Raw genomic sequence first — 25,666 nt, forward strand, 5'->3', positions numbered from 1 at the left:
TTAATTCTTAAGATAATGAAATCTTTCTCTTTTTTTCATTAAAACTTATACTATGATTAAAAATACAAACACAGTTTCAATATTTGGCAGTAGGAACCTCTTTTCACTTTAATTGAACACAATTCCTGGCAAATTCATAATGTTTAAGATATAATATGCCCTTTTCTCATGTAGCACGCTGTACCTTTTCTACAGCATGGTCTACCCTTTATAAAACATGGCTTAAACCCTACAGCAAGGACTGTGTCTCTAAAACACGAAAATAAAGTTACAAGGTCTATCATTTTCAAAAGTATCAGATCATTTTTAAAGTGTGTGATACTGTTTTAATGTTGAACAGTATAGTCAACATCCCTGATCGGTAATGATCGGTATCTGCTGCGTTCTCCTATACGTTATCATTAGTGGGATGAACATTGATGTCTCCGGCTGTGGTCACTTCTACTGCTAATTAGTGTCTGCTTTTACAGCTGTGTCAAAAACACTGCTGACCTTATAAGTACGATGAACTTGGCCAATATATGAGTTTTGGACAGTTTTATTGGGATTTTATTTTCGTTGTGTTGTTGTTGATATTAATTTTATATATAAGTGGACGCTAGAAGTACATGATAATTATTTGAGGGAGTATTATTTTTGGATTTTTTATGAGGACATATTTCAGTATTAATTGGAGCTTGCAACAGTACATTGACGGCTGCTGTACCAAGGAATAGTTGATTCTGTGACAACTTTGTTATTTATTGCGATTTAATTAGTGTGAATATCTGGGATGCAGATATAGTGTCACAACTTCTACTTGTACCCTAAGCTGCAAAAATAAGTGTAATTGGAATTGTACGGTACGTTGGAATTAAAAATAAGGATACCAAAAACATACTTAATTGGTAAGTCAATTGATTGGTTTCAACTCGACTCAACTTTTATTTATTAAGTAAGCAAATACGTGATTGGCCTAAAATACACATTATATACATAAATAGTAATATTTGTAGTTGCATTAAATATGCATGCAATGTAGATAAATTGTTATTTACATAAATTTAACAAAAAAAATTGTTTATCATATTCAACAGATGATATTTATACACTGTTAATTGTAATGTAGACTGAGTACTATTATTGTCTAAGCCTATTTAAAAGTAAATAAAAAATCATTAATACTGTTTTAGGATGCATACCAATTACAAAGATTTTGTCTTCAAACAATATCAGTTAATCCATGAGTTAATTATAATTTAAGTTATTATAAGATATAATTTTGTTGTTTGAATAAAAATAGTTGTAAGTATTTAATGTATGCAAGACTTGGCAGTGTATTGTTATATATGCTATAATTCTTTTGCATCTTGTATTTTTTGCAAAATGAAAGATGCCACAATGTAAACATTGAATTACGATTATATAGATGATAATAGATAAAGTATTAAGTAAATTGTATTATGTTAATCAAACTCTATACTTGTTTACTGTATACATGTATATTGTATTATTAGAAAATGTTAGATAATGCCTTTTATAACTTACGCTGACGTAATTAAATTGAGCGCAAAAAGTTAGACTATTGTCTTATGTATAATAAATAAATAATCAAGCACTCGTTAAAAAGAGATCAGATATATCATATTGCACATTTTAAATGTATGACAATTACACAACTCTTTGATTCACTTTTGTTTTTTACACAGTTCAAGAATTAATGACAATAGCTTTTCACACCAATGTTTCATAATATTTTGTTACATTGTTCAAATTTTCTATTTTGGCAACACTATCTCAATTAAAGTTTACCAAATCTTATCGTGTACAATCATGGTTGTCACTTTATTACTCAGTGAAAAGCTCCGATCGTGAAACGCCATTTTTTCACATTTTGTTCTTTCCATTTGTAATAATCAGATTACGTTTAGCCCGTATCTAATATGAACACGAAGCGTAAGAATTAGAATGAGATAAGGCAAAATCCGTATTCATTCGGTTAGCGTGTAGGAAGGCGAGGCCAGCCTATTGTCTCGTGAATAATAGAAAGTTTTTGATTTCTTTAGTACACCTGAATTGGGGCGAAGTATATCATGATTACTCAAATGGTTTATTCCATTGTTTTATCAGTTGTTGAATTAACTGCTCTGCCCACAAAACTTAAGATTTTAAAGGAACATTTTCACCTCTTTAAAGTGAACAGAACTGAGAGTTTAATAGTTACAAACTACCAGTATTGGGGTGATTGTTCAGAACTTTGTGAAAGTTAACAACTTTGTTAACAACATCTTTGTTAACTTTCAACTCTATTCTGCTCTGGAAATTTACAAGATACATTTGTGATCTGCAGTATTTCTAACATCATTAGAGACATCTATTTTAGCAGTACCTGTTGTATTTTAATACATAAGCACATCATCAACTTATTCATGTTGTAAGTTAACAACAATTTTGTTAATCACATTGTAAACTTTAACAAATTTCTGAAGAATCGGCCCAATGTTGTTAACAACATCATTGTTAACTTTCAAAGGTGAACAATTCATGAGGGGCTGATATATTTAAGTAAAACAAACTTAGCTGAATCAGATGTCTAAATAATTGTGTAAAGTACTGCAGATCACATGTGTGTCCATAAACCTTTTAGAGTATTAAAGATTTGAAAGTTATCTACGATCCAGTTAACAACACACAGATTTTAAATTTAACAATGTTCTGGACAATCAACCAATTTATCATAGTAGTCAAGTGAAGGGTCTTCATTGGTCCGGATGTTCAGAACTCTTTTAAAGTTAACAATTTTGTTACCAGCATTCTTGTTAACTTTTAAAGGTCAACTTTTTAATGGTGTGCCTATATAATTAAATAAAACAAGGACAGCTGAAGCACAGTTCTCTAAATTTGTAGGAAGTACTGCAGATCACATGTATCCATGAAACTACCGGAGAAGTAAAAGACTCGGAAGTTAACAATGATGACGTTAACAATATTGTTAACTTTAAAAAATTCTGAACAATCGGCCCATTGCATTACTTTTTTTTACTTATTTGGAAGTTTTTGGGGTTTTATAACAATCATTCGCAAGAATACAAGTATTGCAATTTTATTTACTTGTGAGGATTTTTATCTTTATCAAGATGAGCAGTCTGTTTTGAACTAATTTTGCTACTCTAATCAAAATTTGTTTATTGAAAAGGTTGCTTGACATTTAACTTTATCTTCCAACCTTAATCAAACCAGATAACTGCTTATTATAAACAGTGTGTTCTTGTCTCTTTAAAAAGACAATAAAAATAGTCATTGTTACCAAAAAGGGCAGAATATTGCATATAGTTTTGTTTGCATATTAAAGAAAATTTTCGGGTCATCAACTTTGTCAGGTGTTGATTGGGTTTTGGTGAATAATAGTAGGAATACATAGTAATTATTTCAGGATTGCTTATAAAGTGTTTGTTTGTGTTATTTAAGTGTGGGACCTGAACACAATTGTCTCTCTAATAGACTTATTTGTTACGATCAAAAGGTGTAATTAGATTTTATATTAGTGTAAAATTTATCATTCAAAGTGTTACCATTCTTATAATTCGTATTACAGGATTTTATTTATTGAAGTAGGAAAACTTGGATTATCTCTTTAAAGTTATCCAATAAGTCGTCAAACGACAGCAAAAATAAACAAGAGATTGAGTGGTTTAAGACTGACATTTAATTATGTCAGAAATCATTAAAAATTATCAGTGTTTATGAAATATTTTGTGCTGACATGGAATTTAAGGTCGTTCTGTGATAAGTGAAGGCGTACAAGGGTTAAGGAGATAGGTGTAAAGTGTTAAGGGGTTTAAGGGTTAGCTTGAGGGTGACCTGTCACTGATGTCATGCTGGGGTTACAAGTGGAATAAAGATCCCCGAAAGGTATGGTGATTTGACATTTCCAGATTTGTACGACCATATTGATTGATAAATAATTTGTTTGACATTACGGTACCCTCTTCTGACTCAAAAAAATGCCCACATCACATAATTGTTATATTAAGTCTCTTTCTTGGTCATATTTTTGCTGTTGTTTTTTTATCACAGAATTATAGGGTATGAAAGTAAAAACTCAACACCGTCCCACTCAAATTTGAAAAGGATGGAAAAGGTTATGCCAAACAAAGTATTAATGGCATTGTTGAAAAGCTTTTTTTTACTATATTTTTACCGTTAATTAAAGTCTCAATTTGGCTCGGTAACTTTATTGAAGATAAAAAGAGTAGGCATATGTATATATCTTTTTATTTGAATTTATTTCCTAAGAATAATAATTTTTTTATTGGAACAAAAGTCAATACAGTGTTTCAAGAAAATGATACAAAAGGGGGTAATAATCTAGCTTCATTGAATGTTTCTGGTGTTTTGAATCCTTGTAACAGGATAAGACTATAAGATGCTTTTAAATTAACTGAACAGTATTAAGTATCAAATAAAATGACAATAAAATGACCTATATTGACATAAAGGTGAATACTTAATCATGGAAATTAACATCAGCTTCATTGAACAACATCATAAATTTGAATTAAATAGGTAAATAGAAAATGTCCTCTTTTATCGCATGTGAGTGTGTTGGATAAGGTCGTGAAACCGTGCAAATGAACAGAATTGACAATTTAGTGCACCAGAATTTGGGTCCGTAACTGTGAATTCGGACTGTTGAAATTAACATGATGCAAATTGGGGCCTCACTCCACCTGGTCACTTGTCGGAGGCTGTTCGTCAGAGGTGGTCAAAGTAATCATTGAATTATAGAACCATTTTATTCATTGATGAAATATAATCCCTTTAATAGTCAATTAAATGGCTGAATTAGAATCTACGTCATGTTAGTTAAGGAAGTTATGTGACAAAATCAACATGGCAGCCAAGATAACCTCTTCGATTAAATTCTAATTCCAAAATTAAAATCACAAATCTTGCAAGCTCAAAATAGAAAAGTGCAATTTCATCTAGGATTGGTTATTCTTCATCTAATTTTCCATTCATTCAGTCATCAAAATTATACTTTTAGATTAAAACAAGCCAAAATACTCAATTGGCTTGTGAATTTTGACTACTGATAACTCTGAACAAAGATTTATCTAACAGCCAATTAACAAAGTTGTCTTTTAAACTGTAGAACCCTGGCCCTTCTTACAAGAACAGGATTCTCAGATATTCAGATCAACTGAGCATCCAGTATATTTCATGTATATATTATATAGCTAAGTCTAATTGTATGAGTTTCATGAAATTTGGACATGATTCTAATTTTACCAATTGAGCACCACCAACCCCCTTCCCCTTCCAAAACCACCCTCACCTCCTTTCTCCTCCATCACCACCCCTCCCCACTTTCCCCTCCATCACCACCACTCCCAATAGTTCATGCTTACACCTGACACTGAGTAACATATGTATCATTCTCCAATTATTGTCAAAACATCAATAATTGTCAAATAATTAGGTAAATAAGCGATGAACATATGAAAGTACAGGTCTGTAACTGTCAAATAAAAACATGATATATCAGATTCAGACGGCAAAAACATTCCAGCCTATTGTTATGCTATATTAGGACAATATGGGGAGATTTTATCAAAATACGTCCCAAACTGCTTGCAGTTTGTCTTAGGCCAAGGTTACGTATTGGCCGAGTTATCTAAACATCTCGTGAGCGAAAGATGCTTGACAGCTTAATTGAAGCATGTAGATATTTATTTACTGTTGTGGTAATAGATATCTTTGTTACATGCAACAATCATTTTTCATTGAGATAATTGAATTATATAAATTACTTTCTGAACAAGGAGTTTTTCTAACATTTGTTATTTAAATAAGCAATCAAAGGAATACAAGTATATCATATATATCGATGAGGCGGTTGAAGAAGATTAATGTTATAAACTTAAGCTTGTCTGTTTTCAAAGAAAATAATTTCAATTCATAGTTTGCCTGTTTTTTCGAAAAATATAATGTTGTATTTTATAATTTAAATTCATAGTTTGCCTATTTTTCGAAAAATACAATGTTGATTTTTAGATTGCTTGTTTGTTTAAGAGGAAAAAAATATCAAAGTATTGTCAGTAGCCTTCATATGTCAACTTTGTCATGTTTTGCAAACACCTTTGCCTTTGCCGTGACTTAAAAATCTAGGATATTAACATCAAACTTGGTACACTTGTAGCCAGAGTTGATAAACTCATGTATAGCACACCGGATAGGCATTTCTGGTGAATTCAGCCGTGCAGTGATACATACTTTAAATTAATCATTTTTAGATTTAAATGCGCTGTTGTAATACAATGTAATAAGAATCTATTGTTTACTCTTTTTCTTCTTTTCACTTAATATATTGATGACATAGATATTTCTTCAGATTTTTTTCCCCCCAATTCAATATTTTAATGTCATACCCTTTATGCTCAGTCAGTTGTTTAATAAAATTTACTTCCTTTTAAAGTAAGATTAAACATGTTTTATTTCAATGAAAGGAAACATAATCATAAAGTTCTGAATATTTGGAAATGAAAATAAAATACCAACGACATTTATCAATGCAACAATGAACCTCAGCTCATTCTTAAGTGCTAATTACGCAACATTTTCAGTGATATTTTCAGATGCATAGCAGGGGCCATTATTTAAAAGGCCTTTATCCTTTTGAAATTTTCTTTTAAATTAATTACTCAGCTTCCCCCAAATTTTGAAATTATGTCAGAAAAGTTTATTTACCTCACAGGTTTTTGTGTTCTACATAGCACTAGCGGATCCAGGGGTGGGAGGGGGATGCACCCAGCATGCAAATACGCACAAAATGCACCTTTTCGGACAAGAAATTGTTAAAATTTTCATGGGGAGTACCCCTCTTTCAACACTTTAAACCAAATACATTTCGGTTCTGAGGGAGGGATGCAAAACAAAAAGCCTTAAGTTACACCCCCCCTAATGTCAAATCCTGGACCCGGCCCTGCAAAGGATTCATTCCCCAATGAGTGAGTGTAAGCCGAAGAAAATTTCCTTGCATCCCCAATAACTTGTCTTTGGTCATTAAAAACTAAAATAGTTACATTAGGTGACTATAAGAGAATTGCAAGATTTTCATCCTTGCCCGCCCCCTTTTTTTACTGCTGCTCCTTAAATTTTATTGACTCAGATAAAATTGTTTGGGACAGTATTTGTGGATTGGTCCAGTACTGTCTGGGAACAGTGTTTATTCATACCTGCAGTATCAATGTATAACATTCAAATGTAAAAAAAGGAGAATTAATACAATCATGGTTTGCCTAAAAGCACATATATAAGGTCCCTTATGCAATAAGATAGAGCATGAACACATATTCAATGGTGAAACAGTCATATAATAAGAATAAAAAATAAGAAAATAAAATGTCCCCCCCCCCCAACCCATTTAAAGAAAGAAATAGATTAAAAACAAGGAATGAATCTATATTGGCCTTATAATGAGCAGTTCTACTGTACACCATATCATAAATATTCTTCATGTCTGTATTATAATACATCAGTAAGCTTTGTTGTTGATTTTTTTAAATAGATAAAAGTCTATATGCTGTAATAAATCATATGCCCAAATTTTCAAAATATCATAAATAATGAATCCTTCAATAACTTGTTTGAAGTTTGATGTTATTGACTCTTCGGAGTGTTTTAACTTTTATTACAAGAAGTCGGCGCATGAAACTTTACGACCAATTGTTCTATTAAATCTGAAACAAAATGTACCTATCATTGTTTATATTATGAAGTGTTTGCCTACCACTGCTGTGGGAATGTTCGATGAATTATTTAGCAGTAAAACTAGATTACCATCGTTACAACGGCTAAATTTGCACAAAACTAACAACCCACCTATAATCTGTTCCGTTATAATAATTTTGTTATGAAATAGTTCGTCCCAATCAGTTCCCAATATAATTTGTTATTGTAGGATGTATATACAATTTCGTTTTTATTGTTGGAAGTAAATATTGTTTCGAGAAAGTCAGGCTCTGAAGTTATTTTGGGAAAATCTAATGAGGGAAAATATGCCGCACATAAACAATAGAGTTTGATGGATAACAAATTGATCAGAAGATTTTTTTTAATCAATTACTTTTTGTTAAGATCATAATTCATTAAATGTTTGTTTAAGAAGGTTGATAATTTTGTCTACGGTACATTAAATTTTTAGCAGAAAATGTCTCAATTAAAATATGGTTTTTGTATATATTTTTCAAATGAAGGATTTTTTTTTGAAAGTTTAAAGTGATACATTGCATCAGGTCAATGTTTGTTGAAAATTAATGTACAAAAAAGTTGTGAATTTATAGAACATTTAGGAGCTGGATGTGGTTTGATAGCAATTTAAATTGAACATTTTAAAATCGAAAAACCAGTGTGTGAAGGGATTGTTAATGTACATTGACCATTGTTAATGAAGTGGACAAATGATGAAAACTTTCTACGAGATTAGTAACGATGATAAGATTATGTTGACGAAAGTGTTGCCTGAAGCTCGCTGGGTCAAAATGTCCATGAAGAATACTATACTTTAATGTGTTTAATGACTGTGGTAAAGTTATGGTGGCTGTGAGCAATTGGAAATCGGACTTACCCGTAACAACAGAATTTAAATCAGAAACTGATGGTCAAAGATAGTGGAGATTGTTGCAAGGTATCAGACCTACCCAAAACAGCGAAAGATTTTTATGAAACTGTGATTGCAGATTATCTGATATTGAAACAGATAAATGGGATTATTTGTTGATTATTAGTGAAAATTTTGATTACAGATAATTAGCTATTGGAATACTTTATGGACTGTATAGCAGGTAAATGATGCAGGATAAAACAAGATAAAAAAAAAAAATAATAAAATTATAACATCATATTATATTAGTTTAAACTTATTTAATTTTACAACAATTGTGAAACAAGCTATTGTAACTTATATTTATCACTCTTGTTGGCACGATGTTGCGCCAGAGTGTGGTCTTGTGTTATGGGGGAAACTGGAGTTCTCGGAGAAAACCCACTTGTCTGGCTTGGTGACCACTAACCAAACTCACATGCGCCCAGGCTGGGAATCAAACCTGGGTCGGCATGGTGAGAAGCGAGTATATTAAACTTGTAAACTGGTATACTTATATATTCATTTATAAACTTGTATTTGTAATAAGTCTGTTTTGATGAATGAATCGAAATAAGAATATATGTTTAGAAAGACATTTAAATTTTGTATGGAAATAGGATTAAACTACAATATTCATTGTTGGATCCTTTATTGACATGTTTGTCTCATAAAATCCTCTTTAAACCCATAGAAAATAGTTTCTGTTATTTCGTAACACAATTTCCACACACTTAATGTGGTGCTTGTAACTGTCAGTAGAATGAACAACAAAAATATCTAATTTTATTTTTTCAGTTATTATTCTGTATCTCAAAATTATAACTATGTCATTTTCATAGGCATTATAAATATGATGATGCAACCTTTGAGATTTTGCAGATAAATATAAAAGAAAGCATGAAAATAATTTCACTCTTAACATTTCATAAATGTAGGAACGAATTTTGATATGTATGGGCAGGTAAACCCATTAGGTAAACCCATTTTTGTGGGTTTTTTTGTGCATTGACATTTAATTGAAGTCACATCACATGCATTTTAATGACAAAGGTATCTTTAGGCAAAATCATTTAATACGGGAAGGAAGCTGATAAAATTTGACAGCAATTTCGTGATGGCAAAAATACCCACTTAAGTGTTTAAACTTGTAATTCAAAAAATTATATATTCAAATGCGTGAAAAAAGTGCATTATGGGAGTAACTGCCTTGGGAGGTCATAATGATTTATAAGCGGTTTTTACCTCCTCTGTTTTCGAAGTTAAATAAGTTGAAGTATTTGTCACACATATGGTGTAATCATCTTAGGCGTCGATGTGCAAAGCGTTAGGTCTTTGTCCATAAGTTATTAATAATTTAACATGAAAATGAAACTTTGCATTTGATTTCTGGTGACTGTATGCGTGAATATGTGACTAGCACATTTACTTACATGTAACTGAGAAAAAACAGACAATCATTTGAAAACCAAAACTGTCGAACTCCATTGGCTCGAACTCCCAGGGACCAGTGAAATCGGTCCTTTACATCTAGTTGGAGACAACAAGGAATTCGAGTCAACAGGGTTCAACTGTATTCTTAATATGTCTTCAGTCCTGTAATAAAAACTTTCATCAGAATAAGATCTTTTGATTTTTTACAGAAATGAAAACTAGCCATAATTTTGTCCCTGCAATTGTAATGTCTCCCTGCAATTGTAATGTCTCCCTGCAATTGTAATGTCTGGAATTTTCTCTGTCAGATTTCATAGACCTGTCAGCATCTGTACTAATCCTAATTGATTCTACTGCCTTTTATACCACCTTTATGGCTGGATTGAAATGGGTCAAGTGCTCCTTCATTCAGGACATTGTCAAGAGTTCTTAGTAACTATATATATGGCTAGTTGAAAAGAATATTCCACTAGAACATAAGTCCGCAAAGGTTGACTTCCACGAAATAAGCAAACAATTTTTACTTTCAAAATCTTGTCAAATGGTAAACATTTCTTTTGTTTGTTGGTAGAGGATTCATGCAAAATAAACCTGTAAGCCTTCTGCCTTAATTCAGAATTTATTCATGGTACTCAGATGGAACTTAATACACAAAATGGTCATGACTTGTTATAAAATGTTGACAAACATACATGTGTGCTAAGTTCCATCACTCGACTCACAATATTTTTTTTTAGTTATATTCCTTGTCTATCACCAATAGAAGCAGGCGAGTGTTGACATTTCCTTATCGCTTCAACCACTGATGAAGCAAGGCCCGTAACTCTTTGTGAATTATGCTACTAAATCAAAGAAATTAGATGACTGGTTGTAGTCACATACATGTAAGATACTATTTCTTATTTTGGTCTGGTACTAAATATAATCCTGGTTGTTTAATACATGCACTCAAAATTGCTTTGATTTGTGTGTTTGTGTTACAGGTAGGCCTTGGTGAGATTGGGTGCATGCTGGTATGGGCTATGATGGAGTTGCGCCTAAATTATAATTCCATATTGCTTGCAGCATTATTTTTTACTTTTATCAAGCAACGTTAGTGTGTATTTTTTACCGGTGGGTTCATCGGGCTGGGATGCACTCGGGTGCACGCTGGACGGGCCATGATGGAGTTGTACATAAATTATGACTCTGTACTGCTTCAGATTTCATTTTGTAATTTTATCTAGCATTTTTGTGTATGTTTTACAGGTGGGCTGGTATGGCCAGGGTGAGATCAGTCGCGCCCTGGTCTGGGCGGTGATGGAGTACCAACACATGAGTAGCTACAGGGCGCTCGTGGCCTCCACCACAGCTATACTGAGCCCAACACAAGAGTGCCCAGATAAACAGTTATCCAACACACAGTTCACAGGTCTGTTGAATTTTCGTCTTTGTTTTTGTTTCAGTTTCTGCTAAATGGCAAAAGATGACTTAAGTTTTAATGCCTTTTCCTGTAAATGCATTGTCAAAGTCGTGGCACTGGTGTAATTGTCTAAAACTGTCAGAGTAGTCTGCCCTTGGTATACGTTAATGCACTGACATTTTTTTCTGTAATGGTCATTTCTAATATTACTTGTCCGCCCAAAAAGCACATTTTTGTGACTTTGACATAGGAAGGGTTATTTACAATCTAAATCTAGTGACAGTTATTGAAATGTCACCACAATCATGTTTACTTTTTGTCCAGAAATAACACAACCCCCTTTTTTATGGGGTTGGAAATTGACAAATGACAGGGAATTTGACTTTTCTGAGGTCCAATTTTAGTTGGAATAACACATTCACTCCTTCTTGTAATGTTCACCTCATAAGCGATACCATTTGTAGCCAATCGCTGTTTACGATCTCCTTCACAGCAACAAAACACTTCACAGTCAAAAGTGTTTTGCCCTCCATGACAGTGACCATCTTTTATAGTTTTAAAGATCTTAATTTATTAATATATATCATTATCTCCATAAATAAAGCTTCATTAATATCAGGAAACACTTGGACATGTTTTGATTGAATTGAAACTTGATTTCTTAATTCAATGACTGATCAAAGTTTTTACTTATGATTAATTTAACACTCCATCAATTTCTACGAAATATTCAAGTTTTGAAGATAAAGTCTTGACCATTCTGTTCCAAAAGAGGTTCTGGGTATAAATTGGCACTTTGTTTGAAGTATCCCAATGAATAATGAATTATTATGTAACAGACTGCACAAATTGCTATGTGCACCTGTCGGGGTTCGAACCCACGACCTCTCGCTCTGCAGGCGGACACTCTACCGCGTCGCTATAAAAGCTAGCTCTATAACGAGACAGTATAAGTGCCGCTATATACATCGTATACCCGGTTACAATTATAACTTATACCACTGCTGGGTCTCTCATATCGTGCACTAGTTTAGGTTATAGTTTTGGTCGGGTATGAATAGAACATCTTCATTCATTACTAACTAGATGCATATTCTTATTATTTTCTCACTGGTCATAATGATATAATACCTAAAATATTTTACTTTTCATTAATTTTTTCTGTACTATACATATAGTTTTAGGTTAAAAACACTTGTCATTTCCTGTAAACTTGACTCTGAAAACTTTCGGAAATCAACTGAAGTTAAGAAATGACTTAAGTTGTTTTTATGAATGTAACCAGCCCAAGTATTACAAATTAAACAAAATTTATTTCAAAGCAGCATCAGTGACGGCTGGAACAAGATTGTTTATTTTGTTATGCCCCCACAAAGTGGCGGCATATAGGGTTGCCCTTGTCCGTACGTACGTCTGTCTGTCTGTACGTACGTACGTCCCGAAGATTGTTTCCGATCTAATTCTTGAAAACCGTTTGTCCAATCCTCACCAAACTTTAAACACATGTTTGTGACCATAATATCTTGATCAAGTTCGATAGTCATGGAAATCGCTTTAGTCATTTAGGAGTTACAGCCCTTTTTTGCCAAAAATACTTCAAAAATATATGTTTCCAATCTAATTCTTGAAAACTGTTTGTCCAATCCTCACCAAACTTTAAACACATGTTTGTGACCATAATATCTTGATCAAGTTCGATAGTCATGGAAATCGCTTTAGTCATTTAGGAGTTACGGCCCTTTTTTGCCAAAAATACTTCAAAAATATATGTTTCCAATCTAATTCTTGAAAAGTATGTGTCCAATGTGGATCCAACAAGTTTTTTCCTGCCTGAATGGCGCCATATAACCTATACAGTCTTGCGATGCCGTAAAACCCAACTCAACTCAACTTATCCTATATGTGCAGATTATCCTGAATAATCATTATGGCTTATTTTCTGTGACAAAAAATCGAAGTGGGGGCATCCGTGTCCTATGGACACATTTCTAGTTAAACATAAAATGACTGGCATATAGTTTATTGCTGAAATTTTGGTAAGTAGATCATTTAGTTTGATGTTAGGGCCTGGTAAGACTCGATCACATAGGCCAATAACCAAAATAGAGTGCACAGAATACTTGGCTCTAACTGGCTTGTTTGAAAGGATGAATATGTATATCCATTATCAGCTGAATGAACACATATCTGTAAATGTTGCATATGTCAATATGTATGTGTTGTTGATATTGGTGTTTTTCACAATTGAACATTGATTAATTGAATAAAACTTATGGGAACTGTTTTGTTGTTTCAGTATGGGACCACCGGCTGTACATTGTGCAGGAATTGTTTGCGACAGAGAGGGTGTACCTGGCCCATCTGCAGGCCGTACTGGAGGATTATGCCGAACCCTTCAGGTTTGTTCTACCTCCAACCGTAGGTTGTAACATCAGTCAGGGATGGTGAAACATAGCTTTGTATATTTCATACATTCTCCTCCACCTCCTCCTCCTCCTCCTCCTCCTCCTCCTCCCACATGGGCTGTATTAATAAAGCTAATTTGAACCCCAAATAGGTAAATTTGCTTCTGTAGGGGGTGGCATAATATAAAAGGGCCTTCCCCTGGGGGATATATATTTAAATGGAATAGCCCTTAGTGAACATTTTCAACTTTTTCTAATTTTTACCAATAAATATTTTAAATTATCTCTATATTTCATCAAATTTTAATCATATGCATTTTCTAATTGGACGATTTTCTAGGTTATTTTCATACTTTTGGTATAAAAGCAATGTTAGTTTTCTTTAAATTTGTCTTAGGAAAACAACAACATTTGGTTGAAAGTATTCAAGATGGTTTATGAATACCGCCCATGGTGTCAATGTCAGCGTGCAAAATCTTAAATGTAGTCTTAACTTGATCGAAAATAATTTTTTAAGATATTAAATGCTTGTTATCAATGTTCACTATGACAATACAGTAGAAACCCATTCCCTTGATATCACAGGGATCAGCCAAAATTCTTCGAGCCTCGCGAATAACAATCCAAGCAGTAATGATTACAAAGAGTTAATAAAAATTAGTCCTTTACATCAAGTTTGAGCCTATGAGGAAATCGAGCCAAGCGATATCGAGCCCTCGGGTTTCGGCTGTACTCTCACATCTGGCAACTTGCATAACTCAGCATAAAAAAGTTGTAGAGTTATGCCCCTTTATTTACTGAGAAAATATATGAGCATTAGGATCCACTAGCAGTGCTGTTTGATATTTAAAAATGCTATATATATGCCTCTTTCATGCCCCATGTCTCATAAATTTCAGAAAGTCCACGTTGATTTCGGTGCATGAACTTAAGTTGCAGTTTGTGAGCCTGGGGCTGCTCAGTTCTCTGATTCATAAACTTACATTCATTTCTTGCCCAGGTAATCCACAATGTGTCATTTTTTTTCAGGAAATTCACATCAATGTCTGCAGACGAACACAAGGTGTTGTTTGTAAGCCTTGAGCCAATCATCTCAATCACAGCCATGGTCATATCTAAGGTAAGAGCTTAAATTGACTTTTCGGACAAAATTGCCATTACGTTTAATTTCTTATTGGTTTGTCTGAGGATAGGGACTTACTTTGATGGTGCATCATTCTAGGCCTCATTTCACTTACTCATTTTCCTTAATTAGTTTTTGTATTAAGGAATCAAATATATGAATTTTGGTAACCTTGGTAAAATCACCCTATATGATTTCAGAAATACTACTGAAAAATGCAAACATACCTTTTTTTTCTAGAAAAATAGGTCATTTTATGTTGATTGTCAGTTATAATAAAAACAACAATACAAACTTCAATTAATTGATCAAAGTGCTAATTTACTTTACATATTAGGTATCAATACACTTTCCAATGATGCCAGAATTATATGAGGCCACTATGAATTTAAATTTAAAATTACTGAAACTTATATGAACATCGAGTACCTTTATTTATAAAGTATGTTGGTCTTTATATAATAGGCTTGCGTTGAGCGAAGTGTTTGAGGATGAAAATCTCCCACTTGTTTTAAATGGGACTCATATTGCATATTGACATTTGAACTTGTCATAGAAGATGCAAAGAAGAAAAAAAGTTGGTTACAAATAGAGATGATTTTGATATTCTATTCTTAATGTATGTGCTGAAATGTGTCAAAGCATAAGCCCATGCATTTTAATCACATGCCAGTCTTACATGCAAGGGGGGTCACCAATGTTGGTAATACATAAACTTCACAAGAGCATGGTTATGTCCCTTTAGTAGCTTAGTAATAATAATCAGGGAAGTAACTGGTCAGTTGACAAAACTCAAAACTCATTTCAATTTGTTGATTTCTATCCCTTTACTTATGCGCCTGTATTAGATAAACATCATACGCATGGCATTATCATTTAAAATTTAGATGTTAATCAGGTGAAAGCTAGAAACATATTGCAAAATGAATAAAGAATTCTGAAATAAAAACTCACAAACACAAAATAAACAAAGTAATAACAGAGATCATAAAAACCAGTTGATGTAACACAATGCGATACATTTGCAGATTACATGTAATAAAATGTTATAAAACTTCTGTTTGTCAAATGAAACGTGACTAATGGTAAATTGCAATAAAACACTTACTTTCAAATCATTGTTAAAGAATAGTGCAATCATTTTAAGGTTTAATGAAGCATGAACTAAACAATGATGTTAGGGCATTTGATTTCGCCGCTCATGACTTTGATGCACATTATATAAATCATAAACATGACATAAGCAGAGTGAACAGGATGTTTCCTGTTTCATTGTCAAACATAGTTGTTTTTTTCAATATATTCAGATTACATATGCTGTCATTTCATGATTAGATAAATATTAAAAAAATATATATTTGAATACCAAGACAAATAATAGGTTTAAAAAAAACTCCGAGACTTTGAGCTATAGCCCAGCTCTCACAGGTGTTTCTGAAATTATAAGGAACAAAATATCCGGTTCTGTGCAGTTGAAATGCTAAACACTATTGTAATGTGAAACTTAAATGAAATACATAAAATAGCTTGTATAAATTTTTGTATGCCATAGGCAATTAACTTACAAAGGTTTTTCAATGAATGATTTTGCAACTTTAAATCATTCTGGATAGAGCTGAGCGCACTATTTTCGTTTTAGTATAATATTTGCAATATCCTCATTCTAAAATGTTTTTTAAGACTTTTAAAGAAAAAATATTGTATGATTTCCTCAATAAACTTTTTTTGATTTTAAAAAATTAATTATAAGTAGGTTGTTTGGTTAAATTAAATATGAAATTAAAACCTTTTAAAATATTTTGAGAAATTGGGGCCCTTAAATGCCTCAATTAATGGAGTGACCTTTTAATGAACTGTACAGAACTGTATAACCACATTTAGTTTTTTATTACCAACATACACTTATCTTTACAGCCTGAAAAAAAACAATTAAAGAAAACACATTTACTTCAGAAAACTAAATCTTAATTATTTGTTTGTAATAAGTAATGTCAACATTTCTAAGATTTAATGAGTTTTGTTTGTTAACAGTTCGGGGGCCATTCAAATGACAATTATATTTTAATATTGGTTTGAGCGATAGATTACTGATTGTAAAATTTCACGATATCTCCGCATAATGATTAATAATGTATTAACCTTTTGACTTCTTGATTTAACGTAAATATTTATTCAGCCAAAGAATTGATTTGACTTTCGTTTTTCATAGAAAGGAGTCAGACTTTACAACACATCGTATTGTTCGCATGCAATGTTTGTGTTGGGATTTTGATAAGTAAAAGTTATTTAACATTTCACAAGGACTTGCAAATGAGTCATTGCGAGTACTCTATAACTTATAGAATTGCTTCGTCGTCATGATCGCGTGGAATTAGAAGGTATACGATTATCGTTTTCTGGCTTTTTCATCAAAATACAATTGTTCATGCAAATACAACAGAAATCTTTAAAATAATTATCAGTCGTAACAACTGTGCACATTTTGTTTTATATATAAAGTGACACTCGTATTTAAAATCCATACATACACATGTATAACATACATAAATTTTGATTGATAAACCTTTAACTTCTTTCTAAATTATACATTTATGGAAAATATCAATGACTGATAACACAGTTGTAACTGTGTATTTAAAAGCTGAAAACACACAAATATTAAATAACTGTTGGGCCCTAAAATATTTACAGTGATCAACTATCGTCGCATAAGGTAGAAATACCATATTTTCGGAATCTTTCTTTTAAATTAAACACAGTTTTTTTCACAAGAACCATTGTTTTCGATATGAATACATCTTAGTAAATTAAAACAATTGTATTTATTTTGGGACTGCTTATTTTGGAGTAAGAGTGCGTCTTTTATCTTACTGATATCATTTATGATATATAATGTCACACAAACACTAATGTTTTTCCAACTTTTAACTCTATACATGTCTGCATTGCATCTTTATCAGTAGATTAAAAAGATCTTACAAAGAAAGGTGTCATCAATGTCTTACAATGTATAAAGATGGTATGTTGTTAATTAGCGACTTAACAAATGATGTTGATAGAAAAAAATATGATATGGTAGACACATACATATGAACATAATATATAGTATCCGAAGGATCATCAGTAATTTATATTTTTTTGTAATATATCTAATCTTACATATATTATATAAATTACAATTTTGCAACTCTGAGATTGCATACTTATAAAGTATGAGTTGAAGTTTGAATTGTAGACTTGAGTCTGATCTAAGTCATAGTAGATTTGAAATTTAGTTTGAAATTATTCTTTCCATGGGTTTTACATAATGAAAGGTTCATGTTATAATGTATTTATTTATAGTCATATGTAGAAGATTTCTTAGTTGTGTAATGCATAATATGCCCCTGGGGGCCAACAATAACTAGGTTATTATTATTTTACAATAATTTCAATTAAAGTTACTACAACATTATATAAATCACTTTTATTGGAACAATGTTATTTGAGAGTGCGGTCTTGTGAAGTGGGGGAATGCCAGAGTGCCGAAAGGAAACCCACTTGTCTTGCCTCGGGACTACAAAACTAACTCACATCATCACATGTGCCCTGGCTGGGAATTGAACCTGGGACGCCTGATGTTGAGATGCGAGTGTGCTAACCATCAACCAACAGTAACTAGTAAGACTGACTCCTAGGCCATCGCTAAGTTGCGGAAAAGATTAATGCCCATGACACTGGGTGATTTTTTAGTCACCAATATACTTATAATATCTTGTTCTTAACCTCCTTTCAATGCAGGGGCATACCTAATGGCAATGGCATACTCCAGTATGCCTGGGTGTACAAATCAGTTTTGGTTCCATGAAAATTTGGTAATGCATATATCTAGAGATAGTAGGCTAAGGACTGTATATACATGTCACTTTTAACTGGTTGAATTTTATCTTAATTCCACAGAATGTTGGCATCTGGATATCTTGAAAAAGGTTCTTTCATGTCTGTATTTTTTAAACAAATCTTAGAGGTCGGGTACAACCCTCCCAAAACCCCTCCTGCTCCTACTCCCTATAAAAATATTGAGACCACACTAATATAATACCTTCAAATATTTATATCTTTTCCATGTGTAGGTGTGTATGTTCAGTCAAAAGGCTACAGTTACGGCCCTGAAATGTCCTTCGAGCAGTTATCACATGTTGGAATCTGGTAATTTAGACAGTGACAGTTTCGATGGTTGAACATGTCATAAAAGTTAAATTTGGCGTCTGATTTACAACTTTTTTGAAAGTATGTATCAACTCAGGTGCCAGTATACAGGATCTTCAAACAAATATGATATATATATGTGTTAGTATTTTCATCAAAATACTGTAGGGTCATAGTTTACAGTGGTGCATTTATTTTGGAAATAAGAACATTATAGGTGTACAATCTTAATGAATTATCAAAGGCAAAGCCAGAAAGGGAGGAAAGTGAACCCTTCTTAGTCATAAAGATTTTACATCATTCAATCTGACTCAGATTTTTCAGCAGGCGGAGAATTAAATTATGATGTCATGTCTGTAAAGATGTAAAAATGCAATTCTTAAGAATTAAGTGTGATACTTATTGAAAGCTAATAGACGATTTCATTGGCTAGAAAATGAAGGCTATAATCTACCAGTAATTATATTTCCAAGACACTGTAGTGCTAAGACTGTCAAGACTATAAGCCTTTAAAGGTTACTAACTACCAATTTATTTCCTTATACATTTCAGTGTAACTAGGCATATGTAAGACTGGAAAAAATGCCATTTCTAGCGTTTCCGTACATGACAACCATGCATTAATATTAATCCTTAAAATTTAGTTTAATCCAATACATTTAAGCAATAAAAAACAGTGTGCGACATGTTTCTCCTAAGAAAATTCACTCACTTTGAAGATAAGCACCATTAATTTTTAATGTAACCCCTTAATATAATAGGCTGGAAATTAGCAAAATTTTAATCAAGCAGAAAATATACTTATCTCTGAGATATTTATGTATTTTTTCTTTCTGATTGCAGGTATTGTACTGAATTCAAAGAATAACAACCATTAATTGACTTAAGCATAATATAAACTCAAGTTGCAAGCATTGTTAATCTTAAATATAGTGAGTTCATCTTGGACAACATCCGGGAACATAATGTACCTAAATGAACAGAGAACTGAGTGCTTGATACCAGCCTCATGTCCTTGGCCACATTTAGTAAGAAAAACCAGTACATAATACCACTACTCAGGTTACAACTTTTTCTTTCAATAGGAAAAAAAACAATCTCATATTACTATTATACTGTTGTGACAGCAGCTGGGTTGTTAAATGAGCTTTATTTTTTTTATATATTTTGAAATATTTCTTGGTCTAGAATCTAGAACCATATTCAATATCCAACTTAAATTTATCTGTAATTGATGAGTAGTTTTTTTTATAATAGTTGATAGGAATTATATTGATTATGGCCACTGGAAAATAGTCTTAATTTTTTTATGCAGTCTGTATGTTTTTTTTTAGAGTATACACATCAAGCTATTAGGACAAATACGGTAATAGTGTAGGTATTATAAATCACTGTATTTTGCAAAAATGATTTCGAATAACATATGATTAATGTAGCATTCCGTCTAGAATTTAAGTTATTTTTCCGACGAGTTACACTTGTCTTAATGGCTTTTAATTGTTTCATGCTCTTTCATTTATCACGCCATAGCTTAAGTCGTGCAGTTAATGACTTGTACATTTTATTGTTCATTTAACGTTCTATTCAATTTTTTGTTCAGTGCTGGAACGAAGGCCGACTTAATAAGTAAAATATTGGGCAAATTAAAGAAATAAATAATTAAAAATCTCAGGACTACATAATATTTTCATTTCGAATCAAATTACTTTAAATATTTAAGAAGATGTTATTTTTAACCAAGTTTTATTTTTACTTGCAACAAAAAAATTAAATTTCACAAAGTAAATATTCTTTCAAAGACTTTGACCCTCTCGTAGTTTCGAGGGTGTCGAGAGGTGTGTGGATTGACACTCGGAAAAGATACTTCTGTTTGAAAAGATCACCATATTTTTTCAGGTTTATGAGGTGAAGCTACTTGTGTGACAATAGCACCTGTTGATTGTGAAAGTATAAATATGATGAAAATATAAAAAGAAGTATGCAGTACATGGAGTGACATTCAAAATCTAAACTTTTTGGGGGGGGTTTAAAAGCAAGCATTTTATTTTTATTGTAGCTGCGTAAGATGGTCAGGTGCGACAATGCACGTGCAATTTGTGGATTGGAAATATTTCAAATTTGCACTTTTTTGACAAATATTTCAGTTGTACTGTGAAACGAGTGAGTACATATATAGTGACTTCAACATTTGATTGATTTACCACTTTAGAAAGCTCAATGCAAAAAGCAGACTTGTTAGTGTTGCGACCTACAGCTTTGTAGGTTTATAAGGTGGAGCTAACTGGTGTGACAATAGCACTTGATGATTATGGAATCATGAATATAAAAAAGACAATAAAAAAAAAACATGGTTCGTGGATTGACACACAAAAAATAAAAAAGAATTGTTTAAAACAATCAATTTTAATTTTTTTGTAGCTGTGTGAGATGGTCAGGTGCGACAACGAACGTGCAATTTGTGCAATGGACATGCGTTTTTTTTTACAAATATTTTAGTTGTACTGTAATACAAGTGTGAACGTAGCGACTTCAACATTTTGTTAACATTCATGGATTATTAAAAATAAAATCTTGAAAGCTTATTTGATAATAATTCGTCAATGTTAGCTTGTAAGTGGTTCTGTCGTGGAGTGGATTTCAGCATTAAATTATAGCCAAGAATTGAGAAAAAGACATCAAACTCATTTTCTTTGGACTTTTAATGATAGAAATGATGCAAATGCATTCAGGTGGGGAAGCAATTGCTAATGCTGCATATTCAATTTTTAAATCTGCTGTATAAAGAATCATATTTTTTAAACTTATCAATTAAGTATTTCTTTCTGTTATTAATAATTACCTTGTTCATAATCAATTAACTACCTTTTTTCTATGATTCATGGATACAACAATCTCATATCTTAGTGTAGTGATATAAGGAAGTGTTGGTAAACCCCATCGGCCATCATGGTAGCAAAACGTCAAAAATAAATTTTAACGCTTTAGGTATGATCAAAGTTTTGAACCATGATTATTTTTCTTGATTTAATTTAAAGCTGAAAACTATAAGGAAAGCTCATTAAAAATGAAACTTTAATTTTTTGAAGTTACTTTTTATTATTCTTAGTTTAAGTATGGACTTAAATTTCACGTAAGCCAGTTTGCTCTTTTTGAAAGATAATTGTGTAAAAACAATGATGGTATGTTTAGCATTTCAATAGGTCGTGCAAGTCGCACCTGTGAAAGGCTAGTCGTTAACTGCTCATCTGCATCGTGAAACCTTAGACAATAAGGATGCGTCTTTTTTCACGGATTACAACTAGACAAGGAATATAATGACAGAGGTTACGATCCTCGCATATTTGGCTAATACTGTTGTGTAACCGAAGATATACGCGTTGTATGGATATTATTATCGGATGAGTGAATGAAATTGATGGATAAAAGTGCATTCGTTACATCTAATCGGGCACTGGTTTGTTATATTCAATTGATCTGAGGCCAGAGGAAATTTGATTCTTTATACTTTAGTAACGATATGGCTGATTTCAATCAAAAATCAGAAGATTGCATTTCACAAGGATTGAACTATTAACCGTACATGTATATAGGAAGCTGGCTAAATGATTCATGATAGTTGATTTATATGATTAATGTAACTGCGGTGAAATGTATACATATAAAGTGGGATAACCTTTTAATGGAATTTGTCCATGTGGCCATTTTGGTGAGGTAGTAATTAATAAATTTCATTTGACCACAAACATATTTTATTGGCTTACCTGGTGAGCCTAGTGTGTAAGCATTTAGGTACATTGTAATTATAGGGATGGCTAAAAGAAGAAAGAAAGGGATTATTGTTAATGAGATAATTATGTAGTGAAAAATATTACGACACAATGCAGAAAAGAATTGTTAGAAAACTGAGTCGGAGTAAAAACAGATCTGTGAAATCAGATGGACCTTCTGATGATCGACCTAAGCTGACCAAAAGTCATAGTGTAAGTTTGACAGTTTTAGTCAGTTATGGAGATGATGAGTGTATTGTACCAACATGGTACAAAATAAGGTCTGAATGAAATAGATCTTCTTGACTTCATCACATTGGTAAGGACAGCCTTAAAACACATCAGTAAGGACAGCCTAAATACACATCAGTTAAAACAGCCTAAATACATATCAGTAAAAACAGCCTAAATACACATCAGTAAAAACAGCCTTTAAACACATAAGTAAAAACAGCCTAAATACACATCATTTAAAACAGCCTAAATAATTCAAATTAAAAAAATGTAAATTATATATAAATGTTACATTGATAATAGTTTATCATTCATTCAAATTTATTTTAATTAATAAAATAATGGTCATCAGTATTCTTTACACCCAAACCTGTGATCACTTACAAACATGCATGTATTAATTAATGACAGAATAACAATTATTTTTGGAGACATTTATGCACTGTTTACAGTGTCATAAGATTTTGAGAATCTTTTAAAATATTAAAATTCAGATTGTAAATGTCAAACTCATTAATTATTTCATTGTCAAAGTAATAACAAAGACTTCTTACAATATTGTAGTTGATACTGATAGTTTAATTTTACCTGCGTTGTTGGGAGAAGAAAACAAATTTGTGATTATTATGATAAGCCATGTGGTTGTCATCTGCAAGATCGCCATCTGCAGCTTTAAATTTTTGTGTAGAATTTGAATTAATTAAATACTTGCAATACTAAACAAAACGTTCAAGATATTGGCATGGAATTTGATATACATGCTACCTGTTCTGGTATGCGATTGTGTGACAAGGCCCATAACTCTGGCTTAAACAATTGTTGAGTTATGCCCCTTTAAGGACTGAAAATAGCAATAGATCGGCGTTGGCATCCGCTTGTGGTGCTCTTGGTTTAAAGATCAGGGGGAGTAATTTGTTAAACATGTTAGTGAAAATGTTCAACTTATTGAAGAAATGTTGTTTTTTCTAAGTTAAATTTAAAGCAAAACTAACAATGTTTTTACAACAAAAATATGTAAAATAAGCACAAAAAAAGGTCCAGATAATAAAGGCATATGAATAATTTTGATGAAAAAAAATAGATAGAGTTTAAATGTTTGGTGTCAAAAATTTGGAAAATTTAAAGAAGTTGCACATTTTCACTTAAAAGATTTATGAATACAGCCCCCGAGAAACAAACATCCAAGACTTGAAGGAGAGAGTCCATTCAAATTAATTTAATATACAAGACGGTGGTATTAAATTCATAGCCATAGATTAGTTATCATTCAAAAACTTACCTAAAATTGCTGTCCAATACAGCATAAAAAACATATAACATATAATTAAGTTTGCACATGAACATGTTTCAAACAGCAATAAGGCCCGTAACTGTGGCTTAAACTCAGAGTTATGCCCCTTGGTGTTTCACACAAATGGCTGAATGTTGGTATCTGTTTGCAGTAATGTACATTTTGCATTTATGTCCCGAAATTTCATAATTATGTCATACTTACATTCTAAAATAAAACCTGATTTTAAGAATTATTGATATTATTCTTATGGATCCATCAATACATTTTACGCGTGGTAACTGTTTATATTTATTAATAAATTCTCAAAATCTGTGACCCTGACTGATATGCTTTGTAAGGAAGATGTAATAAGATCTCAAAACAGGAGAGATGGGAATTTTTCTTGAATTTGGAGATAATTTAACACAATTTATTGCCATTTGAGATAATATATCAAGGTGTCTATATCAAGTTTCCTGTTTTATACCTGTTATAATTACTTGTTTATATCATGTAACAGCAATAAAATTCGGTTAATTATGTACAATCCGAATAACTTAAGAATAACTTAACATTCTATAAAAATGATGAAATACTATATTTAGTTTATTGCATCAAAATTTTATTTACTAGATATTGGGTGCTTCTTTTGACAGTTTTTATGATATAAATTATATGTTATGGAATTCTATTACATAAAGTTTGGCTAAAAAAGAACATCATAATGCCTTAAGTGCAGTAAGATATTTGACAGTGTGCAGATGTTATTACATATATCATATTTCTTGTCTTTCAGATAGTTTGTATTATATTTGCATTGCACGCATTTTGCATTGCAGGCTTTTGTGTTATTAATATATGTTGTATTATTATTTTATGTTTTTAATATTTTGCATATTTTTTATTATTGTAAATTTTGTGTTCTTGGAATATTCATGTAATTATAACCCCACAAATGAAGTTTGAGGGGGTATGTAGGAGTGAGCTTGTCGGTCGGTCTGTCTGTTGGTCGGTCGGTCTCTCGGTTTTCATGGTTTCTTGACGATAACTCATGAAAGGCTAGACAGATTTGAAAAGTTTTTGGTACACAGGTGTAACATCAGAAGATACAGGTCAAGTTCGATATTGGGGCTGATGGGGCTAAGGTTAAGGTCACTGTTACTAAAAATAGAAAAACGGTTTCCGGACGATAACTCATGAAAGGCTTGTTTGTATAT

The 25,666-nt window shown here is 32.1% G+C and overlaps 1 protein-coding gene across 3 annotated transcripts in view; it reads left to right on the forward strand.

Moving 5' to 3' along the window:
• The window catches only part of LOC128237152 (uncharacterized), a 119,749-nt gene continuing 94,083 nt past the window's right edge, over positions 1–25,666 (forward strand). Inside the window, exons 1-4 of one of the 3 annotated variants that reach the window (XM_052952425.1) lie at positions 1–887; positions 11,306–11,468; positions 13,756–13,858; positions 14,894–14,984. In XM_052952425.1, coding sequence (XP_052808385.1) covers positions 11,357–11,468; positions 13,756–13,858; positions 14,894–14,984 — 306 coding nt within the window. In that variant the 5' untranslated portion in view covers positions 1–887; positions 11,306–11,356. Of the gene's footprint in view, positions 888–3,324; positions 3,892–11,305; positions 11,469–13,755; positions 13,859–14,893; positions 14,985–22,366; positions 23,156–25,666 lie in introns of those variants that run through there. The other 2 variants (XM_052952424.1, XM_052952426.1) reach the window with 2 other exon arrangements.

The sequence above is a fragment of the Mya arenaria genome, chromosome 6 (assembly GCF_026914265.1).
Source record: "Mya arenaria isolate MELC-2E11 chromosome 6, ASM2691426v1".
In the NCBI taxonomy this organism is placed as follows: domain Eukaryota; kingdom Metazoa; phylum Mollusca; class Bivalvia; order Myida; family Myidae; genus Mya; species Mya arenaria.